Source organism: Solanum lycopersicum, chromosome 12 (genome assembly GCF_036512215.1).
Source record: "Solanum lycopersicum chromosome 12, SLM_r2.1".
In the NCBI taxonomy this organism is placed as follows: Eukaryota; Viridiplantae; Streptophyta; class Magnoliopsida; order Solanales; family Solanaceae; genus Solanum; species Solanum lycopersicum.
In genome coordinates, this window is record NC_090811.1 from 62,461,444 (window position 1) to 62,481,017 (window position 19,574).

The 19,574-nt window shown below is 29.9% G+C and overlaps 3 protein-coding genes across 3 annotated transcripts; 1 reads left to right on the forward strand and 2 right to left on the reverse strand.

Moving 5' to 3' along the window:
• Positions 1 to 2,067: 2,067 nt before the first annotated feature.
• On the reverse strand, positions 2,068 to 3,561 carry LOC138340591 (delta(12)-fatty-acid desaturase FAD2-like). The gene is made up of 2 exons (XM_069292470.1): positions 3,471 to 3,561; positions 2,068 to 3,360 (listed from the first exon to the last, which is right to left on the reverse strand). The coding sequence occupies exon 2, from the start codon at positions 3,354 to 3,356 to the stop codon at positions 2,217 to 2,219; it is 1,140 nt and encodes a 379-aa protein (XP_069148571.1). The 5' UTR covers positions 3,357 to 3,360; positions 3,471 to 3,561; the 3' UTR covers positions 2,068 to 2,216.
• A 7,462-nt stretch (positions 3,562 to 11,023) lies between these two features.
• On the reverse strand, positions 11,024 to 12,449 carry SLFAD2-7 (delta(12)-fatty-acid desaturase). Its single transcript, XM_004252336.5, has one exon. The coding sequence runs from the start codon at positions 12,345 to 12,347 to the stop codon at positions 11,193 to 11,195; it is 1,155 nt and encodes a 384-aa protein (XP_004252384.1). The 5' UTR covers positions 12,348 to 12,449; the 3' UTR covers positions 11,024 to 11,192.
• Positions 12,450 to 16,440: 3,991 nt separating this feature from the next.
• Positions 16,441 to 17,893, forward strand: LOC101255774 (uncharacterized). Its single transcript, XM_026028622.2, has one exon. The coding sequence runs from the start codon at positions 16,490 to 16,492 to the stop codon at positions 17,237 to 17,239; it is 750 nt and encodes a 249-aa protein (XP_025884407.2). The 5' UTR covers positions 16,441 to 16,489; the 3' UTR covers positions 17,240 to 17,893.
• The last annotated feature ends 1,681 nt before the right edge of the window (positions 17,894 to 19,574 follow it).

The following is a 19,574-nucleotide window of genomic DNA, read 5'->3' on the forward strand; positions in this document are numbered from 1 at the left end:
GAAAACAAGAAAAGTAAATTTATTGATAATAATCAAAACTTTAATAGCAAATGAAACAACAGAAAGACATTAACCTATCAACATATTTCAATGTAGGTAATACACAATACTATTAAAATAGAGAATTTTTTTATAATAAATATTAAACTTTTGAAAGTATTTATATTGTAAATGAATTTTAAAAATATTTTTGTAACAACAATTGAACTGTGCTTATCTGCATCGACAATAGTAAGATAGAGTACATTTACTCATTCATAATCTCAAGTATATACCTCAATTAATTGAAATATAAACGATCATGTATAAAAATAAATAAAAAATTATCTTAACTTAGGAGTTGGGATAGAATCCATGGGGAATAAGTTTGCCTTATATGTCCAATTTCGTGTGTAATTCACTGTTAATTTGTTTAGAAATTATCAGAATTTAAATTGAGGAATTTGTAACGACCCAACTCGCTAGTTATATTGTCCGCTTTGAGCTTAGGTCACACAACTTTAAAATACGCCACTAGTCGGTAAGACATGCTTACTTATATACTCAAAATCTCTATTGTGTTATGCCGATGTGGGACTTCTAATCTTAAGTTAGGGTGTATATGAACTCAAACGTCCTTGCTGAGGTTTGCCCCTACCAAATGGGATTTGCCTAGACTTTAAGGTTTACCCCATCTTATTGGGATTTGCTTAAACTCAGCTGAACTTTGGCCCACATCAAAACAAGGCTAACACATGAGTTACTCTTACACCATTTGTAATCGCCCAACCCGATAGTGATATTGTTCGCTTTGGGTCTAGGCCCACAGGATTTTAAAATGTGTCACTAGTTGGTAAGACATATTTACTTACTTATATATACCCAACATATCTTTTGTATTTTGTCGATATGAGATTTCTAATCTTAAAGTGTCACATACACCACTCTATGGCCTCATCTCCAAGGTTCAAAAAAAAAGTTTGTAGGTCTTCTTCTTCCAAGAACATACTTTTCTTCCAAGATCATCCTTTTATTTGGTAATTGGAGCGATTAAGGTACGTAATACTTCAATAAGGAATTCCTTTCATCCCATGTCCAAGATTTATCAATGTTCATGAACTAAATTCTATAGTTAATGTTATCAAATTGTATGATTTCTTAAACTAATTATTCACCATTAAAGATTCTTGACCTATGTACTTTCTTAAATTAAATGATTTCCCCCTTTATTCAGACAGACAGATAGTTAAGCAAAATATGAGTATATTATTTGGAAGTAGTATCAATCACAGATATGGGCTAAGAGTTCAGACAACTCATATCCCACAAAACTACATAGCTAGCGTAGGATAGGATCGTACCGACTTTTTGGAGGACTCTTCACTGCTTCAACAAGGCGTGTTCGATGACTCCACAATTATATATAACAACCTATACCCCGACAAAGTATAGGATGACCTTCACAACATGAGTGAAACGTTATATGTACTATTAAACTCATAGTAATGATTGTTGGTTAGAGAAATTCCTCACAGAGTAAAGTTTTCTACTATCATATTGCTTATACTACATACCTTATTGTAAAGTACACAGTTTTCACTAGTTGTTTTGCTTAATATGTATCTAGTCCTCTATTCAATCGTTATTTTATTCTATCATATTACATACTCGTACATTTAATGTACTGATGTCATTTGACATGTATCATCTTGTGATCCAAATACAAATGTTCAGAATCATCAACAGGCGTATCGTCACCCAACTTCTTACCAGCTTTTGGTCAAACCTTCTTGCTTTAGGAGGACTTCAGTCATTTATTTGCTTTTGTAGTTTTATTTAAAGTTGTCGTTTGTCCCAACGCCTATCTCGACAATAGAGGCTTCATAGATAGACAATGTTAGAGAATCTCTCAGTATCTATCTTCAAAGATTTTGCTAAACTCTTCGAAAAAGAACCTCGGTATAAAGAAAAACCTTAGAGTTTGTTGACGCGCTATTAACAAGAGGAAACTTAGGCACAGGTTCTATATATAGCTTTAAAACAAACGCGGCTAGGGCATCAAATAACATCAGATTCATTCGCACCAAATTGATTGTCACAAAGATATTTATTTAATCATATAACAACGGAATTTAACAATACATTAGGGACAACTAAAATAAACATTAACAGTACAATACAAGAAAACACACACTAGTAGCTGTAACCACTTAGGTTTAGCATTTAAGGTAATGAGCTCAAATCTCGTTCTTGTACCAATAAATACCCTTATCCTTTTCTTTCTCCACAAAGATGCACTCATTTATATCCCTCCACATTGCCTTTAGAATTGGTGTATCATCAAACTTATAGTATTCTCCCAACAATGGTTTGATAGCTTTTGTTGCCTCAACTGCATGGTGATGTGATATGTATGGAAATATATGATGCAAGACATGTGTATCCGTAACATTGTGAAACACCTTATTAAAGAAACCATAGTCTCTATCCACTGTAGCTAAAGCTCCCCTTAGAAAATCCCACTCAGTTGAATCATAATGTGGCAATGAAGAGTGAGTGTGGTGCAAAAGAGTGATAAACACTACAAGCCCATTCACAATAAGTAGGGGTACCCCATAGATACAAAAAACCCAAGCTAGCCCTTTCATCATAATAGCGCGATACAACAAATAAGTTGTTGCAATGATACCTACATCTGAAATGTAGATTTGTAGCCTCTCACGATCGGTATATATTGGGCTATAAGGATAATAGTGACTTGCAAAACGATCATATTTTTTTCCTGAGACATTAAAGAGCAAGTACAAAGGCCATGCAAAAGTAACGGTGAAGGCAAGTATGAGTAGTCGTCCTAATGGATTGTTCAAGTACTTGTAGTACCATCTTAGTTTTGATTTAATTCTTGGTTTGTAGACTTCATCATTCTCAATGGAAGCAGTGTTTGAATGGTGACGACGATGACTATGTTTCCACGAAAAGTATGGTGTTAAAAGTGAAGAGTGAAGGATAAGACCAACAGTGTCATCTACCCATTGGTAATCACTAAAGCCATGATGACCACATTCATGAGCTAGGATCCATATTCCTTCCCCAACACAACCTTGAGCAATCCAGTAAGTGGTCCATGCTACATAACTATATGGGGTTGGAATGAGGTGAAAGTAAGTGTCGGCGATGTAATAAAAGATGTAGACGAGTATGAGATCCTGAATAAGAAACGAAAATGATTTTACGAGAGATCGTTCGAAGCAATGGGGAGGGATAGCCCTCTTTATGTCACCAATTGTAAAAGGGGGCTTTGAAGATGGAACTCTTTTTGCAATATCATTCTTCTTTTCTTCTATTATTTTAGTGCTCATATTACCACCACCTCCCATTTTCCTGCATGAAATAATTAATTTTAGTTACTCACAATATAACAATCATTGCCTAAAAAGGAATTATAAATTATTTCTTAAATTAAAAAGTCTACAATTATTGACAAGAAATACCTGAATATATTCAAAAGTAGAGAGAAAAGAGTCTTTTGAGTTTTACTTTCTCATATACTACTTCTCTATATATAATGCAAATATGTGGGGGCCAAACAGCCAACCTATTCTGACTATTCTTATTAAATATAGTAAATTTTAGGTAAAGTCAAATTTCTTTTTAAAAAAAAAATTGTCCACCGTGAATTCGTAAAAAATTTAATTAAGATATAGAATATGATTTTTTTAATTTAATGTTTAGTTTCATCGAAGCGACTAATTCATAGAATAAAAATAATATGAGTTTTTAACATTTAATTTTTAGTTTCACCGAATCAACTTATTAAAGAATTTAATTTTAAACTTGACCAAATCAACTAGCTTAAAAGAATGAGATAGTTTTTCAATAGTCAAATCCGCAAAACTATATCACTATTTAAGAATGTAAATAGTCAAATCCACAAAACTATATTACTAGTTAAGAAAGTAACAGACTTTGATCTTAACCAAATTTAATTTTATAAACTATAGTCAACAAAAGCGACTGCAGGGGGAAAGACAACCTCAATAAGTTTATTTAAGCCATAATGACCAATTTATAAATTTTTATAAGTTTAATCATTTAAGAATTATGTTATATTTGAATTTAGTCGAGCCCATTTTAAAATTTTGCATATGAAGTTATGCATATGAAGTTAGGTCAATTGCTAAATTGATATTTTTATCTAATGGGACAAAATATCTATATCTAATATTTTATGAGATATATCCGAAGCTAAAAGAAATTTCTACATGGAAATGTTTCTCCAAAGTCAAAATATGGGGTTAATGAACTCGAATTTGAGTTTTGACGGTTTATGAGGTTCAAAACATGATTTATAATTGAGAATCTTTTCATTTATAACAAACACAAAAATTATATTTGTATGTTATAATTATGGTTTGTATAATTGTGTTTTATAGCATATTTTGCTATGCTATTTCGCTATACATATATACAAAAGGTTGTGGTTGTTTTGCTATACATATAAACAAAATGCTGACTATTTCGCTATACTATCATGATACATAAATATAACCCTTAACTTGGCATCAATTGACAACTATAACCTTTAATTTTGGTTGTGCACAAATAGACACTCAAATTTATATAAAATTGCGCAAATGAACACATTCGTCCTACATGACACCCTATATAGCAATTTTGTATCCTACATGGCACCCTACATGTATTATGTCATGTAGGACACTTGTGTCTACTTATGCAATTTTATAATAGTTTAAATCTCTTCTTGTGGACATTCAAAATTGGAGGGCATAGTTGTTCATTGACGCCAAGTTAAGGGTCATGTTTATGTATTATGCCTATATAAAAGAAGCAATTTTATAATCTGTTTAGCTATACATATACAAAATAATCAATTGCATAATTTGTGTTTGTATAAAGCGAGAAAGAGAGAAAGACAAAAGAAATGGGTAGGAAGATTGTATTTGTATAATCACAAGTGTATAGGACGAAAATACAGGAATTTGTATTTGTATATACAATTTTCTCTCACTTTATACAAACACAATAAAAACATTATATTTGTGTTTATATATATAACAAACGCATTTTATACATTTTTGTTTGTATAAAAGCGAGAGAGGCGAGCGAGATTTCATTAGGGAGAGGCAAAAATAACAATAATTTGCTATGAGTATCTATATAACCACTTTTGTCCCTTTTTGATTATTGCTTTTCATGATGATTATATTTATATTTTATGTTTGAATATCTATAATAGGTATATTTATAAGTATTGTGTTTTAAGTTTTACTTATGCTTTGTATTTGAAAGTATATTTGAAGGAATAAATATTATTACTTTGATTATGCTATTAATTATAGACATAACCAAATAACTAAATTGCAAAAAGTTGAACTGAATAGAGGAAAACCAAATCAAACCAAATTTATTTTGGATCGAATTGAGTTACACTTTTACAAAATTAAAAATAAAAAAATCCAAATCGAATGCACACCCTTAGTATTGAGTTCAAGTCCCCCTAGATAAAGAGTTATCTTTATTAAAAAATATTTTACTGTCAATGTGAGACTTTCTAATGTAAATCGAAATTTAATTAGGCTCAAAGCAGATACTAAATATCATATCAAAATTTAAAAATATGTAACAGAACATAACTATATAAAACCAATTTAAAAGAATCATTCATATATTTGAAAAGTCTCCATGGGATTTAAGTTTCTAATGTACATTATTATTATTATGTCGGATAGGGAGATGGACATATGGTGGTTAGAATGAATAGACATGAAAATATCCAAACCTAAGAAAATTTATGATGTGGATGTTATTGGGTAGTGAAATTGAATGGTGTGAGTTACCTGGAAAAATTGAATCTCGCATAATTTAGGTATTTAAATTTGTATAAAGATAAATAAATAGACACATATAGTTTACTTTGTATTTTATATGACAATTTTCGTTCTATTTGACGTCTTACGTATATTATATCATGTAGGACATGTGTGTATATTTGTTTAATTTTATGCAAATTTAATTGTCTACATGTGTTCATATATCCTAACTCAGGGCATAATCAGAGGTAAGTAATCCTTCATTCTTAACCAAGGATTTCGGGTTTGAGTCCCTGTTAGGGAGTATTTCACTCTCAATATGAGGCTTTTCGATATATATTTTGATTTAATTAAATTTTAATACGAATATTGAACACTAAATAAAAAACCAAAAGGAAAAAAGTTAAAAAAACATAGATAGATATTCGACTGAATATCTAACCCATGATGGTTGAAAGCAATTATTTGTGCTTTGTATTTTTCATTTGAAATTTCCAACTCGTGCAAGGATTTAGCATTTGCATTCTTCATTTATTGTTTTTGGTACATAGGAAAACGTTTCTATTCTTCAAAGATTCATGGATGTCTTTCTTGACTCTGCTCTTTGCTTTTATCTACTTTTGTATTTATAAACTTGATTTCAATTAATATTCATATCCTTCAATTTTAGATTTGCATAAGTAGATACGTAAATATGGATAAAATTAAATAAGTAGACATATTTTTTTTATATAATCTCCTACGTGATAATTCATATTCTACATCCTATCAAACGTGTAATTTATATGTCATGTAGAACACATGTGTCTACTTGTTTAATAAGTTTCAAATACCAGCTTATGCATAACTAAAATTGATGAAGCCAAATTAAATACCACATTTATATATTATGCCTTATAATATGCTTTAGGAATGGATTAATAACTTTGTGTACAAAGTTAAAATTTTCACTTAATGAGTAAACATTACAATGAAAATTCAAAGGACAATGATTTATTTATGTGTGTTTGAAATTTCCACATAAACAATCGTATAAACAATTGAGGTAACAATAACAATTCCATTATTCTACTTTCATAGTTGTCTTTCTTGACTAAGCTCATTGTTTATCTGATTTTGGCTTTATACAAGAGATACACTATGATTGCTTAGAGTAACTTAAATAGAATTGTAATTAGACTTTGTGTGTTCTTGTTTTCTTTTGAAATTTCCATGGTATCCAAATTTAATGCCAGACGATTTAAACCGTTGAAAATTAGATTCGAACATCTTTTATTGAATACACAATTTACCATATATCTTTTTAGTGATAATACATAATCTAATCTTTAACTTGACTCTTTTTTTTACATCTATGTCCTACAATTTTGGATATGCATGTACAAATAGACATTTTAAATTTTGCAAAGTTAAACAAGTAGATACATCGGTCCTACATGGCATATTACATATAGGACGTCAGACACCACATAAGATGAAAATTATCATGTAGGATGCTACAAAAAGACGTATATCTTATTTGCATAGCTTTATACAAGCTTAACTGTTTACTTATACACACCCAAAGTTGAAGGATATAAATGTGAACCGAAACCAAGTTAAATGTTATTTTTATGTATTATGCCTATCTTTTTATATGTTATTAGGAGTTGTGATCGTTTAAAATTAGATTTAGTGAGGTTATTTGAATTTGTTAAGTCTTGGGAATTTATTTTATTAGGCTTTCACAAGACTTTTGTTTGCCTACCCAATACCAAAGCTTGGAGATAGATTTATGAGAAGTTTGCAAGTAATTTATGTTTAAATAAAAAATCGTCTTTATCATTTATGCAATCTTTTAGTAAAAAATATTTTTTGACTTTACTTGTCGAGTTTGTTACACAATTCTTAATACATAATAATTGACCTAAACAAATTTATCATATTAATCATAATGATTTGATACGTAGTCTTAGATTTTGGAAAATGCTTTGAGTTGAAATGTTAAGGAAAAAATATGAAAAAAAATACATTCTTTCTTGTAATATGCTAAAGGTGATATATATATATTGGTATATAATACATTAAAGTCAAAAAAGGTATATATATATATATATAACTATCATTTCAAATTTTTAACATTATTCATAGTTGCCTCTTTTGACTTTAATGTATTATATACCACTCTAGTGAATTTGTCCGTAGAGAAAAAGGAGATAAATCACTTATATAATTTTAAACTATTATACAAATTTCATGGACACATCTAAATAACTTATTATTTTTTAAATAAATTTTTCTGCTTTTTTTTTTTTGTGTAGTTTAGAATATACTTACTCTTCTCTTGGAAGCAAGTGACACACACAAAAAAAAGAGAAAATCTAATCAAATATTAGACGCATATCTTTTTTTAATTGGATCATTTTAGAATTAGTTAATAACGCATAATTATCAACAACAACATTCATATATGTTTAATATTTTTTATTTTTTCTTTATAAAATATTTATTTTTCATGATATTGCCAATATATTTCTTGGACCATGTGTTTAATAATGTGTGAACTGAAAATGATGTTTTTTTCCCCGCTTAAGTCATTTGCAATCACTTAAAGTTGTTATCATATATCAGTTATACATTTTAATTAAGAAATATGCCTATTGAACACCTCTTTTGTTCAAAACATATACCTATTACATACTTTTTGATGATGTAACATTACAGGTGTAGTGCACGCCTGAAAAGTGCGTGAAACCAATACAATTTACTTATAAACCAATCAAAAATTTACATATCAATATTTAAAAAGTGGAGGAAAAGTCTAAGCATGAAAAAATACATGTGTTCCCAACAGTATCTTATTTTCCATTTCCAACCACCTTAGCCTTTTGCATTTTACTCACCGGCTAAATTATTTAGCCAACGTCTCTGGCACACCTCTTTTTGTATTCATCTTTATTTTTCTTTTTTACTATCATCCATTATCACCAAAATCGTCATTTTTATCTTAATCGGAAAAGTGTATTAAATAAATGACTGTCAAAATCAAAAAATTCAAAAGAGAATTAACTTATACATAAAAAATAAAATCTAACCTTATAAATTGCAGAATAATTCAAGAGAGTTAAAGCTAGAGAAGGAATAATAAATAATAATAATAATAATAATAAGATTGCGTCAAAAAAAATCCGGCGAGCAGCTATTTTTTTCGACAAGACTAATACAAATCTAAATGTATTTTCTACGAAATTGTTTAAGAAGTCAAATCCTAAAGAATCCACAATACAAAATATATCAACAAATCTCAAATGATGTACGAAGAAGAAAGGGAGATTGGAGAAATAACAGCTATTGTATTGATATAAAATTGCCAAATGGGAATAAAAGGAAGAGGGTAGCACTACAACAAAAATAACTTTTAGAGACATTATATATTAACAATAAATAAAGAGTGGTAAAGTCTTTATCCACATTAGTAAAGTGTCATTAGAACCAATGTCGCTAAAGGCTTTAGGAACATATACAAATAGTGATAATTGCTGCTAAAAATACATATTTAGCGACAATTAAGAATTAAATGGCGCTAATGATTATTTTTATTGTAGTGTAGGTAGCCGTTATGGTGTTGATGAGAGAAATATGGGGAAGATACTTGCTGCTCGTTATCGGGCTGTGATGTTTCGGTGGATTTGTTCTGCTGGAAAGGGGTTATGGATATATAGGGTTAATTTTTTTTATATTATTTTTTTACTTTTAAATATTTTTTATACGATTTTTTAAATAATTTTTTGAAACTAAATGATATGTCAAAGTTTAATTTGTTATTGTGTTAGTGCAACCTAATAGAAATTTTTGAGTGTCTTGTCATGGCGAGTAAATCTCACACACTTCAAATTTCTGGCTATTGAAAAAAAATGTCTAATAGGTATCAATTTAATATGGTAAAGATATTCAATAGATACAATCCTAATTGAGATATTTAAATAAATTATACAAACAACTTTAAGTGGCCGTGAATGACTTGAGCCTTCTTTTTCCTTAAAAAGACATCAAGAGAAGGGATGCAATAGGAATAGTCTCTTTTCACGTTCAAATGGGTGAGTGGTGACTTTTTTGATAAATAGGGATTTTTTTTTATAGGTTGTAACTTTTCTAATTGATGATGACTTTTCTTATAGAGCACAATATCACTTATTCATATTACTATCCTTTGTTATATATATATATATATATATATATATATATATATATATATATATATATATATATATATATATATATAAAATTTTATTTTGGGAGGAAATAATTTGTTTATATGCATATAAGTTTTTCTATTTTCTAATTTTTTTGTTCTTTTATCTGTGTTGAATACGTTACCCATCATATAATATGTCAGTAAGTAATATTTTCCTATACAACATAATGTGTTTGATAACATATCAAACATTTAAAGTTAGGTATGAATATCTTAAATGTGATTTTGACAAGCCAACTTTCAGTAGTATATGTTGGAAGTTTGCCTTTGGCAAGAAGTTTGGCCAGAGGCAAATTAAATTTTTTGATGTGTAAATATGTCTGAAGTTTGGTTTCACAAGCATTATACTAAACTTTAATTTAGAGAAATTATGTAAGCATTATGCACAATTTTTTGTATTTTGGATCGCGTATATTGGAAGTTGCTTGTAAAATGATAAAAACTTACAAAAGTTTATTAACTTTGGCTATAGCTTAAAATTTAAATAATGGTCCTAAAATCGAATATTTGTATATTTCCCTCATGCTTTTTGGATGTAAAGTAAATTTACTTCTATAATAATACTTTCTTTTCCATCGTGTCCGAAATTTATATCGGAGCTGTTACTAAATTTGAATCGCGCTTTGTAGGGTCCATTTGAGGATGACGATCCCCACAAGATTTTCTTCATACCCAGGATTCAAACCCGAGAACTATCGTTAAGGGTGAATAGTCTCGCCACTGCACCATAATCAATGTCGATAGTAATACTGTTCATTAGTGTAGCATGTGATGAGAACCTAATATACACACTACAAAAATATTACTATTTCCACTCAAAAATGTTTAGTGGATTCCCAATGATATTTTTTGATTGAATACGTGAGAAAAAAATATAATATTATATTTGTATAAAAAAATTTAGGAAGTTATCCACTATTTTAGGGGAACTAATTTTCTACCATGCATTTTCTCAATAAGTTGATCCGATGGAAAATGAATGGAAAAATCATATTTTATAACACAAATTTCTTAGTCTGGTTGTCAAATTTTTTTTTTATTTTTGGTAGTGAAACATGGTAGGATTGGTTCAGAACTAGTACCTAGATACAAATTGATGAAAATACACAATCCAAAATGTTTAACTATTCCATGTAACTATTACACTTTCAAATATTGTTTTTGTACCAATAAACACCTTTTTCTTGAGATTCATTATCTTTCTCAACATAGATGCACTCCTTGAAGTCCCTCCACATTGCCTTATAAATTGGGGTACCATCATATTGGTAGTATTCTCCTAATACTGGCTTGATAGCTTTTGTTGCCTCTATTGCATGGTAATGTGGAATTGATGAGAATAGATGATGCATAACATGAGTATCCGCAATGTTATGGAAGAAGTAATTTAACACACCATAGTCTCTATCTACTGTAGCTAGAGCTCCTCGTAGCCAATTCCATTCTTGTGAATCGTAATGTGGTAATGAAGAGTGTGTATGGTGCAAAAACGTGATCAACACTATGAATCCGTTTACAATTAGGAGGGGTACTCCATAGATGCATACAAGCCAAGTTAGCCCTTGTGTGCATGCAACGCGATACAATACATAACTAGTTGCAATCACACCTATATCAGAAATGTAAATTTGTAGCCTTTCACGATTGTTATATATAGGGCTATATGGATTATAATGACTTGCAAAGCGATCATAAGGTCTTCCAGCCACATTTATGGCATAGTATAAAGGTAACCCAACGGTGAGGGTAAATACGAGTATGAATAATCGTCCTAATGGATTATTCGCGTATGCTTTGGTGAACCATTTTAATTCTGACTTGGTTTTGGGAACATAGTTCTCATCGTTCTCAAGGGAAGCAGTATTGGAGTGGTGACGGCGATGACTATACTTCCATGAGAAGTATGGTGTTAAAAGCGCTGAGTGGAGGATAAAACCAATAGTGTCATTTATCAACGGGTAATGACTAAACGCTTGGTGACCACATTCATGGGCATTGACCCATATACCTGTGGAAACACAACCTTGAACGATCCAATAAGCGAACCATGCTAGGTAAGAGTATGGAGATGGAAGGGTATGGAAGTAAGTGGACGCGATGTAATAGAAGATGTAGATCAATACTAGATCATGTACAACATAGTAGGATGAGCGAATGAGAGACCGCTCAAAGCAGTGAGGAGGGATGGCTTTCTTGATGTCACTAAGTGTAAAAGGGGGCTTTGAAATTGGCGCTCTTTGAAGAGGATTTTTCTTTTGTTCAGTTTTAGTTGTTGGAACAGACATATTACCACCACCTCCCATTTTTCGGTATAAAAGAAGAAGGAAATACCTCAAAGAAGTGGTTGTAGATTTCTCTTTCCCATTTCCTCTCTCTTTATAGAAGTAGAGAACAAGAGGCTAGGTTTAATTAACTCTATTCTTAAAATTTCTATTCTTTTGACTATTAGGACCAATTGATTATCAATCATGTCAAAAGCTATAGGTAATTGTGGAAAGTTTTACTCCCTCTATTTTAATTTATTTGACTATAGGTTTAAATTAACACGCAGTTAAAAAAATAAAATAAAAAATCATTCTTTTTGAAAAGACCAGTAAGACAAATAAATTAGAACAAGAGGAGTATTGTTTTAATTAAGTTCATATTCATCAAATAAGTGTCGTGTTGTATTATAATTTAATTTGTGCTATCCCGGCCCAGGCCATCCTGAGGTTTGCAATAGGCATTGTTGGTGTGACCACCAATCCCCCTCCCAACACCTAGCGATAATAGCTGAGGATACAACTTTTTCTAACCAAACTCATTAAGCGTCATGTTTAACCATAATTCTGACTAGAGATATCCCGGTGATTCTATCACTTGAGGCTCTCCATTGGCAGAATGTTCGCGTTATCCAATAATCATCCTTCCAAACACTAAAGTTTGCCATGAAATCTCAAGGAAACTACAACATATGACAATAGTACAATCACACTAGACCTCACATAAAAACAAAGACCAGAGAAATTAAAGTTAAGTCAAGAAAGGCAACTACAAATGAAGAATGAGAATATTATTGTTTTTCTCAAGTCCTTGCACGAGTGTTGACGTTGAAATTTCAAATAAGTGATACACACAAATATTAATTCTCATATACTGAAGTCCTTGCTTTCACTTTGATATTTTTGATTAGTTACAAAATCATGATTTAAAATCAGATTGATCTAAAATTAAAGTCTTATCAAGTCTCATATCCAGTTGTACGAATTACCAATAATTTTCACATTTTGATTTTATTTTTTCATATTTGGAATGTAAATTGTAGTACCATTCCACCTAAAAAACATTCCGGGTGTAGGTTTTCTTAAAGTTATCCCTTTTTTATAACTAGGTTTTCAACAATCTAAATCTTTAAGATTTAAGAATAGTTTGTGAAAAAGCAAAAAAAATAATATTAATAAATTATTCTCTAAAAGGTGTGCGTGATACCCAAAATAATTTATTATATTTTGAATAGGAGGAATTACATGCATCGTAAGAATTTAGAACGATAATAGTCAAGGAATAGAGACTAATCACACTGAATTAAGATGCATTAATCACGTTTCAATTTCCAAACAATAATAAACAATTTTTTAAAAAGGTGGGACTGTGAGGCGAATCATTTTACGGAGTCCGGAGTCTAAAGGGTACAGAATATTAATAAAAATTCTAAAACGGTATATAAAATTTTATATTAATCAAAACGGTAAAATCGTTTCATCAACATCGACTTACCCCATCGGAAGCGATTTTGCAAAATGCGATTTTTTTAAAAAAAAGAATGAAATCGCTGCCTAAGCAGCGATTTATATAAAAAAAAAAAGTTAAAAAAAATAAGGAAATCGCTGCTGGGGCAGCGAGTAAATATTTTTCAATTTTTTTTTGTATATATATTTTTTTTGAAATCGCTGCCTAGGCAGCAATTTTGTATTTTTTAAAATCCCTGCTTAGGTAGCGATTTCATTTTTTTAAAAAAAAAATTACATTTTGCAAAATCGCTGTAGAGGCAGCGATTTTGCTTTTTCCAGTAGGGTAAGTCGCTGTTGGTGCAACGATTTTACCATTTTGGTTGATATAAAATTTTATATACCGTTTTGAAATTTTTGTTAATATTTTGTACCCTTTAGGCTCCGGACTCTCATTTTATGTAATATGGGCTGAGAGGAAAGTTCGAGACATGGGCTGTAAGTCCCATGGATCTACAGTGCATAGTTTCATGGATATTTAATTTACAATTACTAAGAAAATAAGTAAAAGTAAAACTTTCAATAATTTTACAAATAAATTTTAATAAATGGCCTATAATATATAGAAAAATATTATGATCTTTATTTGAGATATGTATTAATAATCAATAATGAAGAAAAAATTATTATATTTAATTATTTTTAGAAATATAATTATACCAATAATAAAATGATATAAAGCCAAACAAGATTTAAAAATAATTAAAAAAAGAACTTAACGTCCTGACATACATTTTTACGCCCGGGGCTTGCGTTTTGAGCTCGGACTTATGCTCGAAATTCTAGGATTTACGCTCTGTGAATCTACTTATTCAATTTGCGTTCCAAAGCATTTTTAGAAACCCTCCCCCGAAACTGACCCTGAAAATATTTTTGAAAATACTGATAATAAATACATAAAACTTAAATGAATCTTCAATGCAAAAAACGAAAGCTCACCCAACTCAAGTAAGGAACTGAGATTAATTTTTTTTTGTCTAAACCACCCTTTGACTTTTTGTGAGACTATAATCATTTTATTAAGAGTAAATGAACAACTTAAAGTTAAATTATTTTCAATTATAGAAGGTCATATTTTTAATGGAATGGACTTATAAAAAAAATAAAAAAAGGAGTATCACGTGAATTGAAATAAGAAAATAATTAATCTTTATGGAATAATAACATGTTATTTCAACCACTTGTATTCAACAAATAATTGTACATGATTTATGAAAGGGATATATTTTCATAATTCAGGTTGTAATTATTTTATGATTAAATTAAATTATATCGTATTTTCAATATTTCCAAAGGAGTATTTATTATAATTGAATACTAGTTCTTTTTATTGATAGTTAAAGTAGTTTTAATTTCAGATTGATAGTTAAAGTAGTTTTAATTTCAGCTATTCTTTCAGTAATTGACAATTTGTTCACTTACTACTTATAACAAAACTCTAACATACTTCAAAAATAGGTAACTAAGAATTACGCTATTTGTATATTACCCAAAATAATCGATACAATTTGTCTAATCTATTTGAATTTAAAAGAAGAAAAAAAAATGATTGCTATTGTTATAAACATATGATTCCCGAGAGATAAAAAAAAATAAAGCGAATCAAGCAGTGAATCATTTTAATCGGAAAAAAAAATTCGAAGAAAACTGTTACACAAAGATAAAATATCACGATTTTTTCATAAGCCCTTCAATATTAATCATTTAGTGACTGTTTAGGTGTATTTGATCTATATTGCAGAAGTTTTGAGCTCAAAGTATGGATTTTCTTAATATCGGAACTTCTAAAACATTTTCAGAAAATTTTCAAAATAATTTGATCTACTCAATAATTTTTTTTTGGTAGGGTTCGATCTTCGGGAATAAAGTAATATCTCATACAACACTTTTTTCTCAAGACTAGATCATACAGGACACAAATTTGAATTATTATAATTAATAACCAAAAATATGAAAATATGACATTAAAAACAATAGCTTCTAATTATTCCCGTTGGTATCATTAACTAATCAAACCCAAAATATTGTCAGGTGAGGTGATGAAAAGTATGTATGGTACTCGCAAGGGTAACAGAGGTCAGAGATCGATTTCTTCTATCAATGTTTTTTCAGTTGATTTGTCACAACGGAGTTGCTCAAAGCAGCTTACATATGATTTGCAAGTAAATGCACATGAGCAATTTATTCGGTGGGCACCCGAAGAATAGCTTGCCCATTTCTTTTTAACAAAAAGATTAAGTACAATACCATGATGTGGATTATAAGTTGTGCTCAACAAGTACAAATAATTAATCGACACAAAATAATGGACAGCATTTGTTAAGCCTACACATATCTCAACTTTTTAAAAATTAATTTTATCAAATTTTCAGAACCAAAAGAAATGAACAAACAACATTCTTGCAAGTCAACAAATATTCGATTAAAAGTTTAGAAATAGGTGAGTCAAGCAAATGTGTATGAATTGTTTATGACTTCTCATTATCTCAAAACCAACCTTAGTGGAACAGCATTAACCAAAAAATGGCAAAATCTTTGATATGTTTGGATTATTTAATTTTTAAATCATCAAATCACCATCTTAATTATGTTATATAAACTCCTAATTCCTCCATTCTAAAACACACAAGAAAAAGAAAAACAAAGATATATCTAGCCTTAGAATCCCATTCTTCTCAATGGGAAGCCAAATGAAGAAGCAATGGCTTCAATTTGCTTGTGTTTTGACATTTTTCTTGATTGCCACATGCACTATGGCATATTCACCTTACAATTCTTATGAATCATCAGATTCAACATACAATAAAGTACCAACCACAGTAGTCAAAAGTGAAGACTTCAAGTTACCCTCAGAGTCGGAAAAGGAATATAAGTCCTCATTTTTGCCAAAAAATGATTACTACAAGAAGCCATCAATTTTAGAGGATAACTATAAGAAAGTATCATCTGTTCCCAGACATGAATCATTTTTGCCAAAGAATGACTACTACAAGAAGCCATTATTTTCGGAAGATAACTACAAGAAGGAGTCATATGTTCCCGAGGTACCCTCGAAGGTTAAACCAGAATATAAGGAGTCATTTTTTCCAAAATTTGACTACTTCAAGAAGCCATCATTTTCCGAAGACAACTACAAGAAGACGTCATATGTTCCAGAGGTACCCTCCATGGCTAAACCAGAATATAAGGAGTCATTTTTCCCTAAATTTGACTACTTTAAGAAGCCATCAGTTTCAGAAGGTAACTACAAGAAGACGTCATATGTTTCAGAGGTGCCCTCGATGGCTAAACCAGAATATAAGGAGTCATTTTTTCCAAAATTTGACTACTTTAAGAAGCCATTAGCTGCAGAAGATAAATACAAGAAGGCGCCATATGTTCCAGAGGTATCCGCAGAGCCTAAACCGGAATACAAGGTACCATCTTAGCCAAAGAATGACTACTATAAGAAGCCAACAATTTCAGAAGATAACTATAAAAAGGTGTCATATGTTCCAAAGGTGCCTTCAGTGCCTAAAGAAGAATACAAGGCACCTACTTTGCCAAAGAATGATTACTACAAGAAGCCATCAGTTCCAGAAGAAAACTACAAAAAGGTACCACTTGTTCCAAAGGTGCCCTCAGTGTCCAAAGAAGAATACAAGGTGCCTTCTTTGTCAAAAAATGACTACTACAAGAAGCCATCAGTTTCTGAAGATAACTACAAAAAGGTTTCATATTTTCGAAAGGTTCCCTCAGTGCCTAAAGAAGAATACAAGGCGCCTTCTTTGTCAAAGAATGAATACTACAAGAAGTCATCACCTTCTCCATCACCACCACCACCTTCATATTATTAAATTTCCATCTTTCATGTTCAACATGCATATCTCATTTAAGTCCTTCTCAAGCTCAACATATATAACCCATGGGGTTCTCAAATTTATGTAGTACAAGGCATGATATCAAAATTTGTAATTCTTATTTATTTATTTATTTATTTTTCCTTTTCCTACTTAGGTTTGTAATAGTTTTGTCATTTGGATTCTATATTTTGAATGTTTGGAGAAATTTATTTCAATTAAATACAAATTCTTGTTATTGAAGTTTATATGAGTATATAGTTTCATCTGGATTATTCGGACTGAAATGCATAAGAGGTAACTCACAAGATATGTCATAGTATGTAAGGTACATTAAAGACATCATTTGATAGCATTCATGTCAGCATACTTATACTAAAGTTGACGGGATTCAATATAAAATTAATAAGGATAAATTTTAGGAATCACATAGTTTTTAAATATAAAATTACAATCTATCCCTCTTTGTTTGTAATTACATTAATCCCTTAAAAAGCAATAAAAATCGAGTACATTAATATGCAGCTCAAATATATTAAAGAGTATTTTGGATACATTATAATATAAATCGGGTACATAATATGTAACTCGGATACATTATATTAATAAGTAGCTAAGATACAATAAAGAAATAAGAGATTTTAGAGGTTTATAGAAATAGAAGGGGATATTGCAAATAAGGAAAACAAAGGTGTGTATTTAAATATTTTTTACAATTAAGAATATATTTTTCACGAAAGAGGTGTTCAAGCCAAAGGAAAGAAGATTGGGCCACCCGAAACCCAATAAAAGAGTCTAAAAAGCTGAACGCTTAAAGTCAAAAGTTTCTATTTTAAAAGTTTCCTAGTTTAAAACGTTTGTTAGTTTAAAAAGTTTCTTAGTTTAAGTTTTTCAGCTTTCTTAGTTTAAAGTTTCCTAGTTTAAGAGTTTTCATAAAAGTAGGATTTAAATCGAGGAAAGGCTCAAAATGATCTTTCATCTTTCAGTTAAGGCTCAAAGTGATCCTTAAGTTTTCACATGGAGCACTAGTAGTCTCTCATTTTGCAATATTGGTGCACTATTTGTCCTAAAAAAACTCTAACATACTTCAAAAATAGGTAACTAAGAATTACACTATTGATATATTACGGAAAATAATCGATACAATTTGTCAAATCTGTTTGAATTTAAAAGAAGAAAAATAAAATGATTGCTATTGTTATAAACATCTGATTCCTGAGAGATAAAAGAAATAAAGCGAATCAAGTAGTGAATCATTTTAATCAAATAAAAAGAAACTCGAAAATAAATGTTACACAAGGATAAAATATCACGGTTTTTTCATAAGCCCTTCAAATTAATCATTTAGTGATTGTGTAGGTGTATTTGATCTATATTGCAGAAGTTTTAAGCTCTAAGTATGAATTTTTTTAATATCGAAACTTCTAAAATATTTTCAGAAAATTTTAAAAATAATTTGATCTACTCAATTATTTTTTTTTGATAGGGTTCGATATTCGGGAATGAAGTAATATCTCATACAACACTTTTTTCTCGAGACTTTGATCATACAGGACACAAATTTGAATTATTATAATTAATAACCAAAAATATGAAAATATGACATTAAAAACAATAACTTCTAATTATTCCCGTTGGTATCATTAACTAATCAAACCCAAAATATTGTTATTCTTGGTGATGAAAAGTATGTTTGGTACTCTCAAGGGTAAGAGAGTTCAGAGATCGATTTCTTCTATCAACGTTTTTTCAATTGATTAGTCACAACGGAGTTACATATGATTTGCAAGTAAATACACATGAGCAATTTATTCGGCGGGCACCCAAAGAATAGCTTACCTTTTTTTTTTTTTTAAAAAAAAAAAGATTAAGTACAATACCATGATGTGGATTATAAGTTGTGCTCACCAAGTACAAATAATTA

What these genes read in the sequence shown, in the direction of transcription:
- LOC138340591 (XM_069292470.1), bottom strand. Translation starts at nt 3,356, where the DNA reads ATGGGAGGTGGTGGTAATATGAGCACTAAAATAATAGAAGAAAAGAAG.
- SLFAD2-7 (XM_004252336.5), bottom strand. Translation starts at nt 12,347, where the DNA reads ATGGGAGGTGGTGGTAATATGTCTGTTCCAACAACTAAAACTGAACAA.
- LOC101255774 (XM_026028622.2), top strand. Translation starts at nt 16,490, where the DNA reads ATGGGAAGCCAAATGAAGAAGCAATGGCTTCAATTTGCTTGTGTTTTG.